This window comes from Lycium barbarum, chromosome 3 (assembly GCF_019175385.1).
Source record: "Lycium barbarum isolate Lr01 chromosome 3, ASM1917538v2, whole genome shotgun sequence".
In the NCBI taxonomy this organism is placed as follows: domain Eukaryota; kingdom Viridiplantae; phylum Streptophyta; class Magnoliopsida; order Solanales; family Solanaceae; genus Lycium; species Lycium barbarum.
The window spans coordinates 129,120,255-129,145,057 of NC_083339.1; the positions used below are offsets into that span (position 1 = coordinate 129,120,255).

The window sequence follows — 24,803 nt, forward strand, 5'->3', positions numbered from 1 at the left end:
GGGCTATATTCATTGCAAACTGTTTATTTGAACTGTACGTATAGCTAAGTATCCCTTTTTAAATTTGATCGGTATTTGTTGGATTAACAGAAAAATAGGTAAAATGGGAAGTAAATATTACCAATGTTCGAAAGATTGGTTTCTAACCTTATGAATTTTATGTTAGTATTGTGATAGTCTTGTAATTGTTTTTGTTACAAAAGAAAATTATATAATTTTAACGAAAAAACATCATAATCGCGTGACCGTACGAGATATATTATTAAATAATTTGAAAAAATTTAGGGGTTGGTTAAATAGTAGGGGTGTAAACTGAGTGCATCATTAAATTTAGATAGAATTTTATTTGCACCGAATATTTATACGAAGCAAATAAATACATGACATATGATTGAAAATACATATTCTATTATTTACCATAATAATAAGTAATTTTTTCTTCATTAAAATTATTACTATTTAACTTTTAATAGCCAAAGTCGGTAGGGTTGATGAAAAGGGTAACAAAGCCCAAGCCCATAAGTAAAGCCTTTTTAAGAGCTGTAACGTTCCTCATAGCTGGTTTCCTCTACTGCCGCAGTGAAACCCTAAAAACAGAGTGAAGAGTAACACAAGACAAGAATGGCGGCTCCAACACAACAAGCAAGGACAATGTCCACTAAAGAGGCTGACATACAGATGATGTTGGCTGCTGAAGTCCACCTCGGCACTAAGAACTGTGACTTCCAAATGGAACGTTACGTCTTCAAACGCCGCAACGACGGTATAAACTACTCATTTTCATTCCATTCTTGATCCATTATGTTAAACTGCTAGATATGGGTGCTTGTAACAGAATATTTGGTGGTAAATATCTACTTTGTGAAAGCTGTTACATTTGTCATAATAGGCTATAAGAAAAAAAAAGTATATCCTTGTACCCAGAGAAGAGTATTTTCTTGTTTGGTAATAAGCAGTGGGTTTTTCATAGCATGCTTGAAAGACAAATACTTTTTTTACAGTACTAGCACATTCAAGAGATAGTAGATGCGTAATCAGTTTAATGCTGAATTATTTATTTCATGACGAGTATCTTCAATGCCCCTGTGATGCTATATCTGTGTTTATTGATTTATTAAGGTAAAATGAGACATTAGATGTGATGAATTCATGTTGTGATTAACTTGTATTCTAGCTGGCTATATATTTGTCTTCATAACACTTTATCCCATATGAGTTGTCATGTTTCGCTTATCTTGAGTCAATATGACTAACCTTTGAAGGCTAAATTGGATCATATTAATTCAATATTTTAAAATTACGATTTATATATTCGAAAACTATACAAAAAGTACTATAAGTTATAGTATTTTTTCTCATATCAATATGGTGTAAAAATATCTCTAAAAATGTTGGTCAAAGTTAATTAGACTCTTGAGAAATGAACATGACAATTGACAAGTATTATGCGACAGAGGGAGTATTTGCTAAGTAATGTATCATTAGTTTAGCAATCTATCCTTGTATCTTGGCTGATCCTTTATTCTTAGGTATCTACATTATTAACCTCGGAAAGACATGGGAAAAGCTGCAAATGGCCGCAAGAGTTATTGTTGCTATTGAGAATCCTCAGGACATTATTGTGCAATCTGCCAGGCCCTATGGACAGAGAGCTGTCTTGAAGTTTGCACAGTATACCGGTGCACATGCCATTGCTGGCCGTCACACCCCTGGTACTTTTACTAATCAGCTTCAGACTTCATACAGTGAGCCACGACTTCTCATTCTCACTGACCCAAGAACTGATCACCAGGTTGATACTGATTTCCGTAACATCGCTTGTTTCCCTTTCGGCTTGTGGAAAATTTATAACCAATTTTGAATCTTTTGCAGCCTATCAAGGAAGCTGCCCTTGGAAACATCCCGACTATTGCTTTCTGTGACACTGATTCACCAATGCGCTATGTTGACATCGGTATCCCTGCCAATAACAAGGGAAAGCACAGCATTGGTGTTCTTTTTTGGATCTTAGGAAGGATGGTATTGCAGATGCGCGGTACCATTGCTCAGGGACACAAGTGGGATGTCATGGTAAAAGTTATCTGGAAGGATTTCCATCTCCTAGACTCATAATTTTTTCCCTAGCTGCTATAATAGTTTTAATTGCTCTTTTGAAGTTTGAATAATTAATTCAAGTACAATATTCAATTGGCGTTCCCAGAATTTAGATATGTGCTGAGTGTGTATCTTGTAGCGGTTGAACATTTTATCATTCTCATACTTAATTTCGTTCTTCTATAGGTGGATCTCTTCTTCTACAGAGAGCCTGAAGAGGCAAAGGATCCACAAGAAGAGGAAACACCTGCTATTGCAGATTATGCAGAATATGGGGCTGGTGCCCTGGGTGGCGATTGGACTAGCAGCCAAATCCCTGATGCTCAATGGTCTGCAGATGCCGCAACATCTGTTCCCGTAGCTACTGGTGGTTGGTCTGGAGACGCAGGTTAGTGCCATGTTTTCTGGAATTAGTTATTTAAATCTGTGGATGCAGGAGCTCTGAATATCTTGGCACTCTATTCTCACTTATTATTTTTGTGTTCTACTTTGCCAATGCATCTTTTTTTTTTTTTTTTTTGAAAAAGCTGGAATCTGATTTATGTTGGAGTGTTGGGGATTTGCCTTGTTTCTGAGATCTGCTGATTTGATGTACTTTCTTCTCTTCTACATATAACGCCATACTTTGTCCATATTTTTCAGTTGTTGAGGGAGGTTGGGATGCCGCATCTGCTCCTCCTGCCCCAGTTGCACCAGTTGCTGTACCGGAAGGGGTCCCTGCTCCAGCTGTTACTGGCTGGGAATGAACTTGATTCCCTTAGAAAGTTCTTTTTGGTTAAAAATTAGATATTTGAGGTTTTTTAACAGACGGTTTTGTTCACAATGCAATTTATAAAATTTTTGGACTTGGTGATGTACGAAATTATTTTTAATCATTTGTAGCATGTCTTTTTTAGTGCAACCTTCTTTTCTCAAGGACCCGATTCTCCACCCAAGCCCCCTTTCATTTTCTGTGGGAGTTTAATAAAAGCTTTGTTAAAACAAGTTCTGTTGGTTCTGCGATAGTCTACGGGCTTCTTTTTGTGCAGTTGACTGTTTGATGTGGTAAAACGGTTTTTGAGTTTTTCAGCAAATGAGTGATCGCTGCTGTGATTTTTTTTGTCTCATTTTGGAGGATAGGGTTAGATATTCCCTAAATCTAAGCTCCTTCAATTTTGTCTAGTAAGCAAAAAGTTAAAAAAGTTCACTAGCGTAGTGTTGAATATTTTCAGCTTTTTCTTAGCTATTTGTTATAACTTAATAAAAAAAGGTAAATCAAATCAAACCAAAAGCTCGACTTTATGAAAGTGCAACAAGGATGTGCTCCTTTTATTGGTAAAGAAAGTGATAATCTTGCATTCCAATTGTTACGTGTTTCTTTGGTGACCTTTTTGTGTCTACCAATTCTATCTGCCTACTGCCTAGACTGCAAGTGCAAACATGGGTTGCCTCAGGCATTGGCATTTAACAGACCATTTTTGTCAAATAAATTTGAGTTGGTAGAAGTGTATAGATTCATCGATTCAGCAAGACGAAGAAGATTAAATTAACTATGTGGCTGTACTTGAAATGGGTTCCTATTGGGTTATGATCTTTTACTTTTACAACTGAGAGGAGAACCTCTCCAAGGGGATCAGGCCACAAGACTTTGAGTATGGAGCAATATTTCATCAGCTACTTGAATTAATGTGAGTGGAACTTGTGCATAGCCTAACAGAAACAGCCTTTGAACACACTGGCCTGTGTTTTCCCTTTTGCAATCAAAACTTGGACTGAGGAAACTGCATCTTTACGAATAATCCTTGTGGCTTCTCATCCTTCCCACTAAGTGTCTTCCCTTCTCTTCTATGTGACGCTTCTTCTCTTCAAGCTTTTCCCCCATTTTTTTCCGCAAACCATGCATCCTAGCCCTTGTACCTGTTCTTTTTGGCTTCATATCATCTTCTGTAAAACTATTTTGTTCCTCTAGCACACTCGATGAACGAGAAGGTGAAGATGAATTGCTTTGGATGTTCTCCTCTGTGCTTATGCGGTGACTCTCTAGCTGTTCATTGTGGTTCAGCAAGGGGGCATGCAATTCTGCTGAAGACTGGCCCATAACTGATAAATATACCTGTGGATCCGATGACTTGCGTTCTAGTGTATCCCCGTGATGTTTCTTTGACTTTAGGTGTGCTCTTTCTGGACTAGTAGTGAGGCTTCTGGTATTGAAAGGCTGAGCCTTAGGAACCGAGTATAATGAGTGTGGATCCAGTGACTTACTCTTTTGAGTAGCCCAGCCAACTCTGTTCAGTCGTTCATATTCACTTTCGGCATTACTGGTGCTTTTCCTAGCTGCTTCAGCAACATGTGTTGCACCCGTAGGAAGGGAGCTGCGTGCTTCTGGTTTCTTGGCATTACCTGCAGATTTGTTATTAATCCATATATATGGAGCATCTTTTAGGGGAACCCAGTCATCCTTCTCTGCTATCATCCAAGGGATGCATACATTCTCACAGTTTGGAAGCACGACAGATTCACGGATAGCAGCCTGCATCAGTTGTAACAGCATCAGCTCAACCTCCAAGAAAATTTCACCGATAGTATTATTTAAGAAAGAGAATATTTAAGTTGCCAACACGTCCCTTAGTGTAGGCGCAAAAAAGAGAACGTATATGAAAAAATTGCAGACACATCTTTTGGTGTAAAATCTAAAAATTGGTTCCTCCATTAAGTTGGTTTTTTCTTTTGTAGTCAGCACGACTTATTGAAAGACAAAAAAAGAAGCCCAAAAATAATAAAGAAGTAATCGAATCATCACACTCTGCATTCCACATCTCAAAGTATCTTTCTAAAGTTTGCTAACTAGACACATTCATGATCTATCTCAGACCAATTTAAAGTTTCATCTATACAAAGTTGGCTCATGGGTCTTTTGAGGTGGATACTTTGATTGGGCCAGCTACAGTCAAACAGCTGTTATGGTGCTTTAAGTTGAAGAAAATCAGGAAGGAGAAGAGTAACAGATGGCAATAGAACCTCATGCTCTTATATGGGATCTTTAGTTGGTTGTCGAGAGTAGGGAATAGTTGTCTCCAAAGTTTCAGGCCATTTTGGTATACATTTTACCTTTGGCATTCACAGCACCTAAAAGCTTGTGTTGCGCCATTTTGGTGTGCATTCTACCTTTGGCATTCACAGCACCTAAAAGCTCGTGTAGCTGACTGGCAACCTCAATTTACTTGATATATATCATTCAAATAATAGAACAGATTTACTTTTAAGACTAACCTTAATTCGACTGGTTATGAACAACAAAAGGTGTCCATTTGAGATCTTACGGTCCCCAACGGAAGAGTTCAAATGGATGTCAATATCTGGCATTGCTATGAATCCAAACCATATTTGATCTGAAGGTGGTGGCTTTACATATAACCTCAGTGTTCCTCGTAGAGATGCAACCCTAATCCCCAACGAGAGTGGAACCTGAATGTTGAAAATATAATAGAAATCGATGAGCTACTTCCACTTGTTACAAGATGAAGAAGAGACATAAGCTTTTTGATTCACTACTGCAAAGCCGACATAATCAGGAAAAAGGACTGTAAGTTTCTGAATAGCTTTACACGCAACAGAAAAATATTAGTGAAGCACAAGTCTCATGTATAATGAGTCAATCCCATTTTCAACACATCTTAATTCCCGGCCTCTACCACCTTGCATCCACATTTTAACTACCGTTTTCTATTTTCATCAATTAACAAAGAGAGGATACCAAGGTCGACTGTATGACATGACTTTTAGTTTCTTTCTTTTGCTGTAGCAAAATAAGGAGGGCATTATTTAAGATAATTATGTCCAAAAGTTAGTTATATAGTTGTACTGTAACCATGGACTATTAACATTTTCAGCCAAATATAATAAGAGCGAGACATCAATTTACTTCTCATGTGCATTACTCCTTAAGCCACTACGCAGAAAATTATGCAACAGGTTCAGAAGTACTGTAAGACCTCTTAGTCTGTTGCAGCTATTGACATCCACCAGAAAGTGAATTGTGTAAACACAGCAGAGCCAGGAAGTCTATTTCAGGGGAAACCCAAGGTTAAATTGCTAGACATAAGCAGAACATTGTAACCAACCTGTGAAACCTGCTTGGCCACAGAATGTAAGATTGATTTCCACTTAGATCCAGGAGGTGAGCCACTAGGCATGCAATTAGAGCTTCTGCTCGCGCTTGAAAAGTTACCTGATTAATGCACTTTAGATTAACTGATACAGATACAATTATTTTTCAACAAGATAATCACTAAAAAAGGTTTTGTTACATACGTGCTAGTGTATGACCTCCATTTCTTTGGTCCATCTTCTCCGCGTTCTCGTCAAAATGCTTAAATTGTTCACCGAATTGCTCAAAACCTTCTAACAAATCTGATTTGACATCATCAACAGCACTTGAATCTAAACTTGGTTCGTCCCCTTCATGTAAATCAAGGTCCTGAACTTCAAGCCTCGTTTCAAGATCCAATATTGCACCACCAGAGTACTGAACATCAATTTCGAAAGCCCAGAGCTCGTTCATGTCTGAGGGAAGAACCCTCATTGCATGTATATAGGGAGGGAGGTCACCAACATTAACAGCTGCACAGGTTACTTCACCTATATAACTGGGGCTACGGATATTGGAGAGGGTTCTCTACAAATACGGAGCACACTGAGTTATATAGCCTTATTACAAAAGCAAATTTCATGATAAAACTGTCAAATTAAAATATATGCACAGGAAGCTTCAAAGTGAAATGCATTAAACAAACTTCTCGCCCTGAACTTATAACTTCTATCAGTGTCATAGCAGGGAAAAAAAGAGTAGTAGGTCAATCATTCAAGACCTTACTTAAGTAGAAAGGTCGCAAGTTAAGGAATGAAAGTTCATTTTCTTACACAAAAGCGTGCTGCTGATATTTCACTTGCCAATTATCCAATCCATGGTAAAATTTCTTTTGAAATGTTACACGTGCTTAGAAGTATCAAGTTGTTTTATCATATAACTGTATGAATTATATTTTTATTTTCAACATTTCTTTCATTTTCCAATTAACTTGGCTTTGAGGCGTAGAAGAATTTGTTCAACTTTTATTTTACTGAGTTTCCTTGTTTTGAGAACATAGTATAAATATCAATGGAGACCTACTGACAGTCACAATGTTGCTGGAAAACTGCTCTCAAAATGATGGAAGGAAAGATGCATGCTATGCGGCAACCAAAAATGGCTGCTGGAAGAGGAGCGACCGTTTTCACAATAGATAAAGTAAATATACAACCGACTTCAACTACTATGGGATTGAGGCGTAGGTAGTAGTAATACAGTTGTTAATGTCCTTGAAAAGCAGTACTAAGTAATAATCAATCTCTACCCTAGTCAACTAAAGAAAAGGTTAAACTATTATAACAAATGAAATTTCTTTATATCTCATAATGAAGTAAAAGAAGGAGATACGAACCTGAATCCGTTCTTGCAAAGAATTTTTCATCTGCTCATTTCTTTTAGCATCAAAGAACAACCGTGATATTAACAAATTCCAACAAAGGGATCCTTCATCACCAATAGTCCTGTCATCAGAATCTGCATCAGAAATGACAGAGCCAGTAGATGATACAATGGATGAAGGCACTATAACATCCTCATTGGAAAAATCAAGGGGCTTTCTTGTTGGAGCAACCTTCATGACACTACTAGCCAAGTCAAGGTCTTGGAATGAACTGCCTTTCTCAGTCAACTTTCGTTCTTCATAGCTTGATTTTGAACTGCAACTTGCCTTATTTTCTGGAGCATTCTTGGTAGTTTTCTTGGCAAACTTTTTTAGAAATTGACGAACTTTTGACGAGGAACCATCTGGCTTACTTGATTTATCAACTAATTCAGCACCCAAACTTGAAGATGGTTTCATAAATGAAGGATATGCTGCATTTAGTGACGTCAGGTAATTATGGAACTCTACATTTAACTTTGCCAACCACTTTATTTTTTCTTCATCCTCGCAGGAAGCAAGACGAAGGGCTTTGCACCATGATTCCTTCTCCCAAGACGTCTCAAGGTAAATGTAAAATATTCTACTTCCTTTATATACAGCAGATGCTCCACTCTCAACTTTAATTGGGTATCTCTTTGCCCTGTAACAAAATTGAAGTGCTAAGCTATGGTTGTGTTCTCCATCCCAATCTAATAATTAAAGAAGAATTTTACTTGATGCAACCGAATTTTTTTCCACAAGATATATAAGATAACTTTTGAAGTAAAAGGCATTCCAATACTACCTTCATCTAATAAAGCTAAAGCCTGTTTGAATTGATTACGTCTTGAAAGGCTTTGTATTTCCAACTTTTCATTCATAGTACTTGGGCACAATGTTAATTATATATGAAACATACATTTATTGATTTCTCTTGTTTTTAAAGACAACAACTTGATACTTATAACTTGAAAAAAGGCAGGCCACATTTTGGATTGTCTTTTATACATAAGTGCCCTTTACAAGTGTCAACTACAATCTCAAACATTTTTCTTTTTTGGGTAACTACAACACAATTATTGCATGACTAAATAAATGTCATGCAATAGGATGCCTCTAACATTTGAGTATTTGTAGCCCCAAATTGAATGTCCTACCTTTTTTCGTCATTCACAGGTCCGATTCTGTAAAGAGATTTGACAATATACGCCACCCTCTTCCTTTTTCTGGTGTTTGTAATACTCTACAACTATTTAACTACTTTGGTGTAAAGACCAAGGGGAAGAAACCACAAGCTAAAATACTAGTATGAGATTTATCAGGACATACATCTTCAATCTAGTTCAGTAAAACTCGTCAGCAGAAAGCATTTGCCAGGAAAAATTCTATTACGTAAAGATACATCTCTAGGTAGCAAGGAATGACCAATGAATTTCTTGATTCTATAATACTATAAAGGTAACTGGTTAAATGTCTTCTGGTGTATATAGTTTTAATGGATTTGCCTTCTTGTAGCTTCAAAAATCTCGGAGAATTAGAATCTATACTTCACATACTGTGGATCAGGAAGAGAGTTCTTTTTGCTAAAATCATACCAGCTTCACGCAACCGGATGAATTCAAGCTAAGAAGAAGTATAATGGTATTGTCAATTTCTCTTTCTACCCACTCGAGTTTTCCCTGGTGCCCGAGCTCACAATATTAGGATTTGCTTATACTAGAACAGAGCCGAGAGGGCTCTTTTCAGATCTTATGCCTCCAATGCTAAATAATCTATCATGTTCATAAAATTGCTAGAAACAGACAACAGAGTACTCCCTAGATATATCCAACTTTTATGCGTGAGTAATGCAGAGAGAGTTCTAACTGAGACAAACTTCAAAAAGTGAAGTAAATCAGGTTTAGCTTACCATTTTCTAGTGGACAAGCTTGAAGCAGAAACAGCCGCAACCATGCAACCTTTGAGTGGAATTTCAGTATGGGAACCATCCGATTCAATTAGGATGAGAGAGTGATTCTTGATTTTAGCAAATTTCTGAGTAGGTATTACCTCTAAGATCTCTTTCTGGGCCTTGTGCTGCTTTGTAGCTTTGTCCATGTTTAAAGCTTTCAGGATTCTTTCAGATTCCAGAACCCATACTTTTCCCTAGGAACAAAATATACATACTATACAATAAGTTAGACTGATCAAGTTCACTGAGGAAAAAAAGCGTGGTTCTTGAATGGGAAAAGAAAACTTCAGCTTAATGACAATATACTAATGAGATATGCACCAGAGATGTTTCAAGCAAATATCAGTACAAAATATAAATTCCATTAGCATATATTGCTGATTAAATAATAATCTTCTTACACAGTATGTAACGTTCATTTGATGGTGATAACTCAAGATGATATCTTTCCTGTTAGTGGATGAGTTAAAAACCGCCCTCTAGTTGGAATCTGTTAAATTGTCAGAAGGTTACAACATGAAAAGTGAACTTTTTCTGGTCCATTTACTCTTTTAATAAGTAATATTTACATCATCTCCAAGAACCATTTTCTTCTCTCTTTGTTTCTTTGTAGTTCAGGGAAAGATGACAGAGTGCTCCTAATAATCATTGAAGTGTATAAACATCACGTTCATTAGCAATAATCTTCTCATTAAGAAATACCAGAACACTGAAACCTTGGGCATTGATTCTTAGAGCATCCTGCTGTGTATAGAATGATATCTACTGGATAATACTTGGAATACTCTCACAAATTCAGAAACACGAGAATCTACTTTAAGGAATTAGTAGTACAACATCAGGATAGTCTCCAATAGAAAGCTTGGAAAATGAAAATTTTCAGGTAACAGAAATTTGTGCGCCAAAAATTGCAATTAGAGTTTTGAAAGTTAAGGCTCTTTATGAGCTAGTTGGCTATATGAATCCTCGTTCTTGGCCTAATAATGACTAGTAATTATTCAATCCTTGTGACCAGTGACCATTCAATGGAAACAATAATGCAAACACAATGGTTGCAAAAAGGTACCAAACAAATGATACATTGAGCAAAATAACATCAAAATGGTACCTGCCTGCTTCTTGTAGAAAGATGGATCAATATCCCCAGCAAAACAACATGACCCTTCAGGTGGTTTTCCTTTACCTCTTTCATGAGAAACTCTTCTCATAAACCACCAAATTAATATAACAATCCCCACAGCTTCAACTGCAAGAACCGATAACCCTCCAAGTACAAACACTGTTAACATCAACATCATCTTTAATCTTTTTTTTTCCACCTTTTTGGTCCAAATTAATTCCCTCCGACAAGAACAAGAAATTTATCAATCTCCAATTCTATTGGGGGGGAAAAGGTTATTGGATACAACAATTTCTCATGCATGGCGAGAGAAATTGGGCGCTATATGTTGATGTAATTAGAAGCAACCATTAACAAATTTGGCGGAAGTTACGGATAATTTTATTCTTCATTGAAATGGATATTAATAATGTAGTAGTGTGAGATGGATCCATCAATCTTGGACTTGCACGAGAAACGGAGTTGGGGTATTCGATAGTCTAATGTTACAAAAATCGAAAAATAATCATCGTAATCTAAAGTACAATATTTTGTTATGTTTCCCAAAAGAAAACAGTCAGCGATTCAACGTTAACTTGCTAAAAAACTGACACGTGGCCATAAAGAAAATAATTGCTATTTTGGTCCTCATGGTTTCCATTTTGCTACTAGTTATCTCTAAGCTAAATTTCTTTGTGAATTTGATGCTTGAAAAGAGAAGAAGAAAAAGATGGAAAAAAAAGAACTCAAAGTGGAGGGATGTGTTAAACGGATGGGTTTCTAAAGAAATTGGGGAGCGTCATTTAATTCTAACTTGCCTCGTATCCCTCCGTCAAAATTAAGGACAAATTTGTGCCAACGTATAATGGAGTGCTGTAATAAGAAAGATGTTGTTATTCTAGGGTGTGGCACTACAGAAAGACTGACTTAAGGCTTTATCATTCATACCGATCTGCTCTCATAAGCACTTGTTGGCAAGTTCGGGCAGTCGGAAAAGAACTTCTGTAAGAAAAAGAACTTGAATAAGTTTGTTTTTTCTGAAGGAGTCGTCATTTTCTATCAGGAACACTATGTCATTTTCAATCACAACGTATTTCGGATGCTTCAAGGTCTCGCTGACACGAAGTGATTTAGAAAGATTCTTCTTTATCAATGGTGATCGGTCATGGTATCCATAGCCTTGCTTCTTCTGGTATTTAATTTGGACCGAAAGTATAATGAGAGAAGTATATTTGGACGTAAACTTAAACAAGGTATATTTAAACTATTTTTGGCAGTACAGCGCATATTTGACCCTTTCCCTTCTTTTTTATTTCATCTCTGTGGTTTCCATTTTGCTTATTTAGTTTTCACTTCGTAGTCTAGTATGTCTCCATTGATTTAACACTCCTTTGTTTAGAAATAGTATTCAATAAAATTTGGCTTAATGCATATGCAACCCCTTAAATTTGCCCTTTTTTATTTTTTATTTTATTTTGGCACCTCAACTAAGTGTTGTTCTTATTGAACCCTTGAACTTGTTCTCAGGTGTGTCTATCAAACCCCTTAAGTCTGATTTTAGAAGCAGAAATTGAATTGAGGAAATGCAGGTGGAGTAATAGTTTAGACATGTGGTAAGCTATTCTTTAGGTCCATGGATGTGTCGGTTTCTGCTGGTTCTGCTCTTTCACTACCAACTTAATTAAGAGATGCTCTTTTTTTCCTTCTCAATTACTGCTAATCTTAGTTAAAAGATTGTATAATTAAATTAGAATATATATTAGCATGTTGCTACATTGAAGATGGAATACTATGTAAGTTGGATTGTGTTTGATAGACACACTTGAGGATGAGTTTAGGGTTCACTAGGAACCACAATTAGTTGAGGTGCAAAATGGAAAAGGGCAAGTTTAAGGGGCCGCATGTACATTAAGCCAATAAATTGTTAAGCCATAAAATTTATACGATATGTAATTATTTTTCTGGTACTTCCATTTTCAGTTCAATCGTTTAATAACTACGTTGTATTTTCTTTTGCCAATAATATTAATATACAGAAATTTAAATGGACATTTTAGATTTCAACTCGATTATCTAAATTGGACTGTCCAAAATTAGCACAATTAAATTAATCACACAATTCAATTTATTGGTACGTTAATTCAAATAACAACACGACAGGGGGACGTTTGTATACACTTACTTGTTATGCAATGATTGTAATACTGGGGTTAATTATGTGGTGATTAATAATGAAAGGATTGTTAGGCCGTGATTAATATCAAATGAAATGATTGTTAGGCCGTGATTAATATCAAATGAAATGATTAATAACGAAATTTAATTACTTACTTTAAAAGGGTGTTTTTTGTCTTTAAATGTGTATGTATCTGCATTGATAATACACGAATCGGTGCTTCAAATTTTATCCCGCATAAAATTATATATAAGTATGCACACAATTTAATAAAAGTATTAAGTATTATCTAATATTGCCAACCAAATGTTACTTTAGTTAAGTGACGATTATCTTATTCTTATGCGGCCAATAAAAGTACTATATTATCTTATGACGAGATAATTGCTCCAATACTACAACCAAATGACCTGCAGCTGCAAGTGTCAAGGATTTCTACAAAAAGAGAAAAATGTAAACCTTGTTGACTACACCTTCCCCCCATACCCTCAAGGTCCCCCCCTACTTCCTTCTTCCTTGGTTGTATGTACGTACCATCTTACTAGGGTTGCCTATTTCTGTTTGGACTTTACAAATCAAGGAAGGGTTAAAAGTGAAGAAAATAAATTGGAAGGATATACTGAAATTGTTTAGAATCCTTGTCTTCCTCTAAAGGGAAATTAGCTGCACCAGAAAGTTGCAATCTTGTTTAGGCATAGTAAGGGCCTACATAATAAATGTAATAGACTGTGGACCAAAGATATGGATAAAACTAGAGTTAATATCAGTATGGGGTATCAGTGTGGGGAGACCAAAATAGAGATGTACTCATTGGATGTTAGCACTTTCCACTTATCTCTAAGTTTGAGCCTGGCCCAATTACAGTATCTGATTATGGCCCAAGGCCCATCCTAATGACAAAGCCCATTGTATTTGCTAACTATTTCCAGGATGATTTGCACAAAAGGGATAATTTGAGGCTGTGATTTAAATTTTGTCCCCATTTTCGGTATTTGTATGGAACTATGTTTTAAGTTTAATGAGGTAACATAGTGTAAAGAAATATAGCAGAAGAAAAGTAAATCGGGGAAACCTTCTGCTAGCCCAAGATCGTTAAATAAGATCGGAAGATTCAACTAAAGAAGAGGAAGCTTTGGAAATGAGAACTTTGTAATGAAAGAAGACTCTCTTGAATTGACTTGAATTGAGTTACAATTGAGTTTTGTATGGGTTGAATGCCTAATGTCACCCGTATTTATACTTGTCTAGGGATGCTTCTAGATATTATTCTAGATATATCGAAAAGAAAAATCTAGTTACTCTTATCTCCTACAACTATTCTAGACTATTATGATATTATTCTAGATACAAAAGGATCTAGATAATTCTATCCTCAACTATAAATATCTAAGTGTCCAGAATTTCTAGACATTTCCTAAGTATAGATATCAAAGATATTACAATATAACTTTCTAGAAACTCTTCTAAATATCTATGATATTTTTCCTTCCAAAAAATTAACTTTAATTTTTCACACTCCCCCTTAAAGTAATTTTTTGGAAGCTATCCTGAACTTGTCGTGGAAGAACTCAGACGAAGCTTTTGAGCGTGCCGTGGTGAAGATCTCAACAATATTTTCTCAACACTTCTTCCTTCTTCAAATGATGATGATTTTCCGCTAATAATTGGGCCTCCAAAGAAACATGAATACGTCTTGATAAAATTTTCATCTCTGTTACGGCCAGACTTGACAATATTTCTTTTTGGCCTTTGCGAACCACGTGAATCATCTTCATGCTGAGTTTCACATTCTTGAGTTTCCAGACTCCCCCTTTCTCTTAGTTCCTTAACAATTGTGTTATCTGGAGAAGCACCTGTGTCGGTGACGATCTGACCATTAATTTCCTGCGAAGACTCAACATTACTGTAGGATCCACCACCAGATTCCCTTTTCAGCTCCTCAATGAATTGTTTGTCAGCTTCAGAGCATCCGAGAACCATATTATCTATCTCTCTATATGAAATTGAGCCTTCAAGGTCAACCTCTTTATTTATTTGACCGTCAGCTTCTCCATCTGCTTCCAGTATTTGATCTGAGCTAGTGATTGACTCTGATATGGCAGATAATTGACCAGAGACTTCAACTTCCACTACAACTCCCTCAATGCTTTCTCCAGAATGGTCACCATTGTCATATATAGTTTCAGAAACTTCATGCTTAGGATCTACTTCAACATCCTCCACGTCCAGACTTTTATTACCAGTTTCAGGATCTGCTTCGTTGATTTCCTCGGTAGCAGCTACCACGTCACTAGTCTAAACGTCTTTGGAATCTTCTTGCTTTTTATTGATGACACTAATGCCTTCCTTTTTTCACGTGATGGACCGTATTATCTCTTGAATCCATGATCCAGTCTCTTTCGAAATTGAAGGAAGCCAGGGCATCTACTACTCGAGCCTCAGCTATGAAACACCTTCCCCAGTCCTCTTCTTCTTCAGCAACTTTCTCAACTTGAGCCATGTTTCTCTCTTTTGTTCGGCAATATCTTTTTATGTGCCCTATTTTACCACACCTGTAACATTTGAGAGTCTTCTTATAGTTATTAGTAGACTCTCTCTCCTTTTCTAGCGAGCTGGAAACACTTTGAGATCGAGAGTGTGGCATATCTCTGAATGTTTTCCTTTGAAGTTCCTCTTGTCGGCTACAAGAGCATTTCCTTCCCCTTCTTTAAAACATACACTAGCCATCTGTTTGGCTAGTAGCTCCTATGATGACAACAAATTCTCAAACTCCTCCAAGGATGGTTGTTGAGCCCTTCTTTGAATTGATGTAACAAAAGGAATATATTCTGACGTCAAACCACGAATGATAGTTCTTCTCATTCGTGCTTCGGAGATAGCCTCGTTGGGGTTTAATAAAGAGATCTCTAAACATAAATTCGTAATCTTCAAAAAGTACTCAGAAATAGATAGATTACCTTGAGTGGTGTTCGCCAATTCATTCTCCAATATCTGTAGTCGGGCTTCATCCTTCTTGTTGAACAGCCGATCGAGGGTCCTCCATATCTCATGAGCTGATTTGCACCTAATAATATGATCAAACAAATTGTGAGAAATGGATCTCTTTAGGATGAACTCCGCTTTTACATTAATCTGCTTCCACTTCTTGTAGGCGCTACAAGGTATGGAAGACATGTATGGAGTCATACCTTGTGGGTGAGGATTTGTGGGATGTTGTCAATGGAAGTTACACAAAGCTATTTTCCGGTCCTTCAGAAAGAGGATTTGTGTAACTTCCATTGACAATATCCCACAAATCCTCACCCACAAGGTATGACTCCATACATGTCTTCCATACCTTGTAATTGGACTGGTTCAACATTTCCATCCCCAGTCCATTAACACGACCGCTCAAATCCATTTAGAAACCAGTTGAATCTACCACTAACCCGATCTTGAAATAAAACCCAGAAGCCAATCTACGGCTATGGCTCCGATACCATGTAGAGAAATATAGCAGAAGAAAAGTAAATCGGGGAAACCTTCTGCTAGCCCAAGATCGTTAAATAAGATCGGAAGATTCAACTAAAGAAGAGGAAACTTTGGAAATGAGAACTTTGTAATGGAAGAAGACTCTCTTGAATTGGCTTGAATTGAGTTACAATTGAGTTTTGTATGGGTTGATTACAAATGCCTAATGTCACCCGTATTTATACTTGTCTAGGTATGCTTCTAGATATTATTCTAGATACATCGAAAAGAAAAATCTAGTTAATCTTATCTCGTACCACTATTCTAGACTATCATGATATTATTCTAGATACAAAAGGATCTAGATAATTCTATCCTCAACTATAAATATTTAAGTGTCCAGAATTTCTAGACATTTCCTAAGTATATATTAAAGATATTACAATATAACTTTCTAGAAACTCTTCTAAATATCTATGATATTTTTCCTTCCAAAAAATTAACTTTAATTTTTCACACATAGATGTTAAAGATTTGCAGACAAGCAGAAATAAATCGGTGAATCATGGGATGCAGCGTCATGACAGATTCGTATGATTTGATGATATATTTAACCTAGTTGTTCTGTTTGGATTACTCATAAATCATGCTGGATAATCATTATTTCAAAGCTAAAAATGACTTGAAAATAAAAAATGTATTTATGAATATTATATAGTTTGTAATATTGGATAGAAATAATAGTAAAGAATTATTTTTATGTACCACAGTGAAATAACTTAATTTACTTAAAGAATTATTTTCTTGACGTACCATGAAAGAAATAGATTTAAGGTAAAATATTATTTTCTCAAGTACTATGAATAAAATAGATTTATTTAAAAAATTGTATTCTCAGTTACCATGAGTAATGTAGATTTATTTTAAAAATTATCTTCTCAGGTACCATGAGTGAAATAATATGAAACTGAGTGAAATACTATGAAAAGAAGAGAAAATTTCTAATAAAGTTGACAAACAAAGATAGTAAGTAATTCTATTTTGGTTTCTAAAAACAACAAGTATTTGGGAATAATTGGTTCTAACAAAATTGACAACTAGGACCGGATGGAGTAATTGGCAAAGGACGATTTGGCATACATGTTTTACACGCACATAACGAAGAGCAGATATTGATAATAGCCAAGTTTAAAGAAAATTGACAGCATATTATAGTTGGCAACTTGCCACTATCGGTTCATAAGACAACAGCATGTACTCATAATTTTTATGACATTTTCACAACTAAATAACTAAATACATGAATTTAGGTTTTAGCCAAAAGACGTAAAAGACTTTTATATGCTCACTATAATCGACCGAGTCTTATAAGTTCCAGTATCTTTTTCAAATGATTAACCATGTTTAGTATAAACACATACTTACAAGTCACAAATAGTTTGGTTAATCTAACTTTATAAATTGTTTTAATTACCGTCGGTATATAAAACTTAACTCAAGGTGCTAGAAAGGGTGTCCCGCAACTTCAAATTCACCTTTTGTACACAAAATTTGGTCGAATTTTGTAACTCGTACTGCCAAAAAGTAAATGTAGATATATGGAAATGTTATGTGGAGTACCCTTCCATGTTCACTTCAAACTCCTCAATAGGGTGGTAGCAAAATAGAACTAAATCATAGCTACTGCCATTAATTTAATGAGAGTTGTTAGCTTTATTTACTACCCTTTTAGTGCCCCTCCTTATCACTTTCCTTCTAAAGTGCACACTTTGACACGCAGCAACTATTAAAGGCACAAAAAAACTATTAAAGGCACCATTCAACCAACCCTCGTACAAATACTGAACCACGAAGCAAATGTTCTTTCTTGCATGTTAACCATTGTGCTTTTATCTTTTTGATATTAAAAAAATTGTATATAATAATGTGTTCAAAAGTTCATTAATCATGCGGTGCTGACAGATGAAGACTTTGAAGTATTATTTTAGAGCATGATAATACCCTGTTTGAACTACTTAGTCCTTTGAATAGTCGATGGGAAAAGAAAAAAAGACAAATAAGTGTCATTATTTTGGGTCGGTTTGATATAAATGCCCACCCAACCACCACCTACCAGTAGTACCCATTTAATGAGCGCACAAAACAAAGAGAAAAATTGGATGATAGGAAAATGCCAATTTCTTCTTCTATTTGATTATCCCTTTGGGATTGCAGTCTAGTAGAGATATTTACCATGGCGTAAAATGTGAATTCCACCAAAATTTTCACTCTAAAGTCTAAACCAAAAGAAAAAGAAAAAAAAAATCCACGTTCGCAATAGTCATAAACCAAAAGAGAAAAAATTAACGCATCTATGGGTTTGACCTAATAGTCAATTAATTGAGAAGAATACTATCTAAGATTAGTAAGTATTTGAACTTCAGTAGAAACCAAAAACATTATTTAGGTAATTTTATTTTATCTACCTAAATTTTGGTGGACGAAATAGTTCAATATCTCTGTCATAAAATACAACAGATGCCAAAGAAATAATCGAGGCACACCCAAATGGCCCCATAACGCGATTAAAACAAACTTAATAATTAAGGTATCCATATTTAGGTCTGCGTTTAATTGAAGTGGATAGTCGACAGTTGTTACGATCAGCATGTGAAGTGACTGAGTGAAGAGAGAATTCAAGCCAACCAAAATTTCCCATATCCCTTCTTTTCATTTTGCATGAACCAATCTGGTCAAATTCATAACAATTTCATTTTTTCCTCTCTACCTTCACACATACATACAATATTCATTTCACCATTTCTTTGCCATTCAGCAAAGGAAAAACAATAGATTTATTTAGTTCCTCAAGCTTTGTCCATACCTATTCTCTAGAGATCCATCCATTGAGCAGCATTTATAACTTTAGATGCAACTCCTTTTAGAAGATTTGTTCCAAAAAACCGACCATGCTTATGCATTGAGTATTTCAGATTCAAGAAAAGTCCAAAACTTTTAGTCAACAGTATTGCCTGTCTGTTAGCTGTTGTATTTTTTCTTACTTCATTCTCTATATCTTTTAGCTCTTCTGTCTTCTTACTTCATACTGAAAATCTTTATTGGAAGTCCAACATTAAGTAGAAGAAACAAAGATGAGGAATTCGTCATCAGCAACAACATCAGCAAATGATGTGATGATGGAAATAGAAGCAAGTAAACCAGAAGGTCATGGTATAGTTGTAGGTGGATTAAGTCCATTGAGTGAAACATTATGGAAAGAAAAAACGAACACAGAGTTTATTGGAGATGTTTCTGCTAGGTTGGCTTGGAAGGATCTGACAGTAATGGTTACTCTTAATAGTGGAGAAACACAGAATGTTCTTGAAGGACTTACTGGCTATGCTGAACCGGGAACTTTCACTGCTTTAATGGGTCCTTCTGGTTCTGGAAAATCCACACTTCTTGATGCACTCTCCGGTCGACTCGCTTCTAACGCTTTCCTTTCAGGCAGAGTTTTGCTCAATGGTCGTAAAGCTAACCTCTCCTTTGGAACCGCTGTAAGTAGAAGTACTAGTAATAGCAGACAGATCGAGTTGATTTCTCAGATGGTCACTCAATGAATTGTAGTTATTATCACAGATGGTGACCTTTCTTTGTTGAAGGAAATTAAAATCAAGAAGAAATATTACTTTCTGAGATAATAAATTAGTTGAGTGACCATCTGAGAAATCAGCTCAACAGCAGACAGATCCCACTTTGTTTGACGTTTTCTTAATACGAGTTGAAACTGTTTTTTATTGTTACAGGCGTATGTGACACAAGATGATACGTTGATCGGCACTTTAACAGTACGGGAGACAATATCGTACTCTGCTCAACTGCGTTTACCTGATAGGATGCCATGGTCGGAGAAACGGACACTGATTGAAAGTACTATTATTGAAATGGGACTTCAAGATTGTGCTGATACAGTAATTGGGAACTGGCACTTGCGTGGTATAAGTGGAGGAGAAAAAAGGAGAGTTAGTATCGCGCTTGAGATTCTCATGAGGCCTAGATTGCTCTTTCTTGATGAACCAACTAGTGGTCTTGACAGGTACTAAGATTTTCAAGCTTACAGATCTATGAACAATCTGGTTTTTTCTCTTAACAAGTTCCAGTAGGTAACTTGCCTTATTTTTTAGGTTACTAATCTGACTTTCTTTTTTGTAGTGCTTCGGCCTTCTTTGTTACACAGACGCTTCGTGGTCTGTCGAGAGATGGAAGGACTGTGATAGCCTCAATTCACCAGCCGAGCAGTGAAGTGTTTGAGTTGTTTGACAGATTATATTTGCTTTCTGGAGGAAAAACAGTTTACTTTGGTCAGGCTTCTGAAGCATATGAGGCAAGATTTCTTCCCCTTCGTGTTACGATTTAACTTATATACAGTGACATCATATAGCAGTTAAAACTCTTATTTCTTATAAAGATTTTTGAATTTTGATAACACTCTATCAAGAGCTGGAAAAGTCTAAAAACAATTGTGTGTTTGCAGTTCTTTGAACAAGCTGGATTTCCTTGTCCTGCTCTGAGAAACCCATCGGATCATTTCCTACGATGTATCAATTCTGATTTTGACAAAGTTAAGGCAACTCTGAAAGGGTCGATGAAGCTACGGGTAAATTTTCACCTTTGATCAAGTTGTTTCCCTTCAAAATTCCAAATCACTGTTAGCTTAGTGTTTTACAAAATATGTTTTTTCAATTGCAATTGTTTCCCTGTTCCACGGAGGGGAACAATTGAAGTAAGCGTACCATGTGCTTTTGTTTCAGATAAAGTGCAATACAATAATCAATAAACTATATACTAATAAGCTGCACCTTTCTGTTCTTTAACCCAGTGGCCAATTCTTAGTTTCTTTTAACCAAAGTAATGTACTTTTAAGCAATATTAGCATTGTTTACTTCATTTAACTTTGTATTTTTTTTATATTCTAATCAGTTTGAGTCCAATGAGGATCCTCTTGACAAAACGACGACAGCTGAAGCTATGCGCATCCTAGTAGACTATTATCGTCGATCTCAGTACAATTACTCAGCTAAAGAAAGGGTTGAAGAAATGTCAAAAGTTGTAAGTTCTAATATTCCAACTTTGATCAATATTCATTACTAATGTCATCGTCTAATCATGTTCTGTTATCAAACATGATTGTTAATTATGTTTTTTTTGGTGCATAACAGAAAGGAACAGTGCTAGATTCTGGAGGAAGTCAGGCTAGTTTCTTCATGCAGTCCTACACCTTAACCAAACGTTCCTTTATTAACATGTCAAGAGACTTTGGTTATTACTGGTTGAGGCTTGTTATCTACTTGGTGGTCACTATCTGCATTGGAACTATCTATCTTAATGTCGGAACCGGTTATAGTTCCATCCTGGTAATATCCTAATTCCCCTTGAATAAAAATGTAATTAAGCGTTTAACTTTTATATACTGATAGTACTATCAGGTCATCTAAAAGATAAATAGAGACAGGTTAAAAATACACTCTTTTACTCATCATTAGTAACATAACCACAGAGTTGAAAGATTTTAACTTGTTCCTTTGTGATAAATGAGAAGAAATTAACCTCCTATTTGCTATATGTGCAACTGCTATGAAACAGGCAAGAGGAGCATGTGCGTCTTTCGTCTTTGGATTTGTGACATTCATGTCAATTGGAGGATTCCCTTCTTTTGTCGAAGATATGAAGGTTTGCCCCCTTGTATCATAATCTTGAAAAAGCTACCCAATTTTCTTACAACGCAATATAACAACCTGAACTTTACTTTTTCCCAATTGAAAACAGGTTTTTCAAAGGGAGAGGATGAATGGGCATTATGGTGTTTGTGCATTTGTAGTGAGCAATACCTTATCAGCAATGCCATTTCTGATACTGATCACGTTTCTTTCTGGCACTGTTTGCTATTTCATGGTCCGGTTACACCCGGGCTTCACACACTATTTGTTCTTTGTGATCTGCCTCTATGGCAGTGTTACTGTTGTCGAAAGCTTGATGATGGTCATTGCTAGTGTTGTCCCTAATTTCCTCATGGGTATCATTATAGGTGCTGGAATTCAGGTAATATATAAATTTCATCAGTTCCCCTTCAATTAGTCCAAAATTACAACCAAATGACCAACTTAATTCCAATAGTCTTAATTAACTTGTGTTGTGTTTTCATCTTGGTGCTAGGGAATATTTATGCTTGTCTCTGGATACTTTAGACTCCCCAATGACATCCCAAAGCCTTTCTGGCGTTACCCTATGTCATACCTCAGTTTTCACTTTTGGGCCCTACAGGTAAGAAGCATTTAACTTCTATACACTGACAGTGTCACTAGCACGTCTTATTTGAATTGTTGATGGTGCAGGGGCAATATCAAAATGATTTGATGGGGTTGATGTTTGATAACACGAGCCCTGATCTTCCCAAAATCCCGGGTGAATTCATCCTAGAGCAGATATTCCAGATCGATCTGAACAGATCAAAATGGGTGGACGTAAGTGTGCTATTCGTGATGATAATCGCCTACCGGATTATCTTCTTTTTCGTGATCAAGATCAACGAGGATGTCACACCTTGGGTCAGAGGTTACATTGCCAGAAGAAAAATGCAGCAGAAGAATGGGAATCAAAAACAGACTATTTCTCCTTATGGTCTAACTCAATCACCCTCTCTCAGGGCCTATGTTGGAAACAATGGACCAAATAGCGATAGGTAAATCAAGGCATAACAATGTTAATAAAGTCAAAGTAAAAAATGAAGGCTTAGTATTTGTTAAAACCTCTTTTGATAAGTGGTTAATTCCAAGAAATTTGTATCAAATTATCATACGAGATGATGGTAGTATTTTTGCCACTTCTTAGCCATTCTTCAGCATAGTGCTTTAAATATATGTTCTAGTATGAATTATCAGCTGCCAAATGTTGCTTTTTTCTTTTTCGGGTTATGCAAGAGAAATCTTTTCTTCATTTTATATGTGAAGAGGTGTCATTTTTTTTTCTTTTTGTGTCTGTGTGTGTATATACATACATACATACATATACAGTAGTCACAGGATAAATCTTTAAATATCAATTATCTACGTCTCTTAGTGGTTAGTTAAAATTTCAAGTGGTGAGTATGTCTAGCAGGCTCATTAACTTAACTGAAGAATATAAGTGAAACGAAAAACTGAAGTTGATCAGAAAATTCCAATAACTGTGCAATCCAAGATTGATCATTTAAAGACAGCTCCAGGAAAACTATGAGATGGGAATTCATTGAATAAAGATCTGCTATGGGAGGTAGAAAAAGCTAAGAAAAAATTGTAGGATGTTCTGGAGGTGGAGTAGAGCCGGCAGTATTCTGATGCCCTTATTTGCACATGTAGTACAGAAAAGTGTGAATCCTCGATACAAATTCTTTTGCTGCCATTTCCTAATTCCACAGGGAGGGGTATTTCAATATGCTTACATCTATGTCCTCACAAAATGATATCCATATATGTCCTCATAAAATGATATTTAGCAATGTAGCTTATTAGAGTATATCTGCCTTCAATAAATCCTCCAGAGGAATCAATCTTGCCATCGATCAGAAAAGGTCTGATTTAACTGGTTTATGACATGAAAATGACAAATTTGTCAGCGAAAATAAACTTCAGTTGAATGCCAGTAGAGTAGAAGTAACAAAATATAACAGATGCTTGGTGAAGTGCAAATTAGTGATATTAGAGAGCAGTTTCGCCTACATGTCCAGTTTAAGGGAAGTCAACAATGGAAGTATAAATCTCTGAATGATTCAAAATCAGCAATATCTAGTGTTTTTATGGAGAGGAATGACAGAATCTAATTTCAGAATGCACACCTCTTCTAAAACAATATTCTTATCTTGCTAAGACTCTTCAATAATTTATTGACTTTGGTTCTGGTAATCAATGCATTTGTTGTACATTCACCATTTTTTATTATTTAGTAAATCTGCAATCATTATATTTGTTAATTTCATATGACATGTTTCGATTGCTGATGGCATTTCTCTGGTCCTTTTTGGCCCTTATTTTCTTCCACTGGTACCTCTTTCAATGTTCTTCACTGTAATCATACTTTACACCATCAAATTGACAATCAATATTGCCATCCTAGTGAAGATATACATTAATCGAATTTTTGTACAGCTTCTACAAAATAGTACTTTCATTCGATAACGACTTCTTGATATGTATGTGAACGTAAAGAGGCGGAGGTTACAGTTTCTTAAAGACATAGCATGAACTTTAAGATGTGGAACATTTGTAACCATAGCGATGTTGGGCTAAAACGGCCCAAAGGTACTCTTAACATGATGTGATATTGTTCGCTTTGGACCAAGCCCGCACGGTTTTTCCTAAAAAGCCTCACATCATTAAGAGTATTCAACTCCTTATAAGTAGCTCCTTTTTCTTTTCGGCTATGGTACTTTGTTTGCACATCCAACAAGCGACTGTACACGTTCACATTTAAACTATGTATTGTTGAAATGTCAAAAAAATGCATAAGAGAATGTTATACCATTCCGTAGATTATGTACAACTACAAACTATA

At 35.9% G+C, this 24,803-nt stretch overlaps 3 protein-coding genes across 3 annotated transcripts; 2 read left to right on the top strand and 1 right to left on the bottom strand.

Annotated features, from left to right (window-relative positions):
- The first annotated feature begins 556 nt into the window (after positions 1-556).
- Positions 557-2,995, top strand: LOC132632457 (small ribosomal subunit protein uS2-like). The gene is made up of 5 exons (XM_060348395.1): positions 557-763; positions 1,530-1,792; positions 1,873-2,070; positions 2,281-2,482; positions 2,737-2,995. The coding sequence occupies exons 1-5, from the start codon at positions 622-624 to the stop codon at positions 2,838-2,840; spliced, it is 909 nt and encodes a 302-aa protein (XP_060204378.1). The 5' UTR covers positions 557-621; the 3' UTR covers positions 2,841-2,995.
- A 437-nt stretch (positions 2,996-3,432) lies between these two features.
- Positions 3,433-11,129, bottom strand: LOC132632458 (uncharacterized). Its single transcript, XM_060348396.1, has 7 exons — positions 10,622-11,129; positions 9,472-9,707; positions 7,554-8,223; positions 6,385-6,748; positions 6,195-6,301; positions 5,344-5,538; positions 3,433-4,603 (listed from the first exon to the last, which is right to left on the bottom strand). Exons 1-7 carry the CDS (start codon positions 10,703-10,705, stop codon positions 3,863-3,865), a joined length of 2,397 nt encoding a protein of 798 aa, XP_060204379.1. The 5' UTR covers positions 10,706-11,129; the 3' UTR covers positions 3,433-3,862.
- Positions 11,130-18,826: 7,697 nt separating this feature from the next.
- Positions 18,827-23,210, top strand: LOC132632459 (ABC transporter G family member 11-like). Its single transcript, XM_060348398.1, has 10 exons — positions 18,827-19,774; positions 20,024-20,313; positions 20,430-20,601; positions 20,752-20,874; positions 21,198-21,326; positions 21,437-21,631; positions 21,861-21,947; positions 22,044-22,316; positions 22,431-22,538; positions 22,610-23,210. Exons 1-10 carry the CDS (start codon positions 19,370-19,372, stop codon positions 22,958-22,960), a joined length of 2,133 nt encoding a protein of 710 aa, XP_060204381.1. The 5' UTR covers positions 18,827-19,369; the 3' UTR covers positions 22,961-23,210.
- Positions 23,211-24,803: the final 1,593 nt, after the last annotated feature.

Coding starts and splice junctions, on each gene's coding strand:
- LOC132632458 (XM_060348396.1), bottom strand. CDS start 10,705: ATGAAAGAGGTAAAGGAAAACCACCTGAAGGGTCATGTTGTTTTGCTG. Junction 8,224..9,471: donor AGCTTGTCCACTAGAAAATG/GTAAGCTAAACC, acceptor ATTTTGTTACAG/GGCAAAGAGATACCCAATTA. Junction 6,302..6,384: donor TGGAGGTCATACACTAGCAC/GTATGTAACAAA, acceptor TGCATTAATCAG/GTAACTTTTCAAGCGCGAGC.
- LOC132632457 (XM_060348395.1), top strand. CDS start 622: ATGGCGGCTCCAACACAACAAGCAAGGACAATGTCCACTAAAGAGGCT. Junction 1,793..1,872: donor ACCCAAGAACTGATCACCAG/GTTGATACTGAT, acceptor AATCTTTTGCAG/CCTATCAAGGAAGCTGCCCT. Junction 2,483..2,736: donor TGGTTGGTCTGGAGACGCAG/GTTAGTGCCATG, acceptor CATATTTTTCAG/TTGTTGAGGGAGGTTGGGAT.
- LOC132632459 (XM_060348398.1), top strand. CDS start 19,370: ATGAGGAATTCGTCATCAGCAACAACATCAGCAAATGATGTGATGATG. Junction 20,314..20,429: donor CCAACTAGTGGTCTTGACAG/GTACTAAGATTT, acceptor TCTTTTTTGTAG/TGCTTCGGCCTTCTTTGTTA. Junction 21,327..21,436: donor TTGAAGAAATGTCAAAAGTT/GTAAGTTCTAAT, acceptor GGTGCATAACAG/AAAGGAACAGTGCTAGATTC.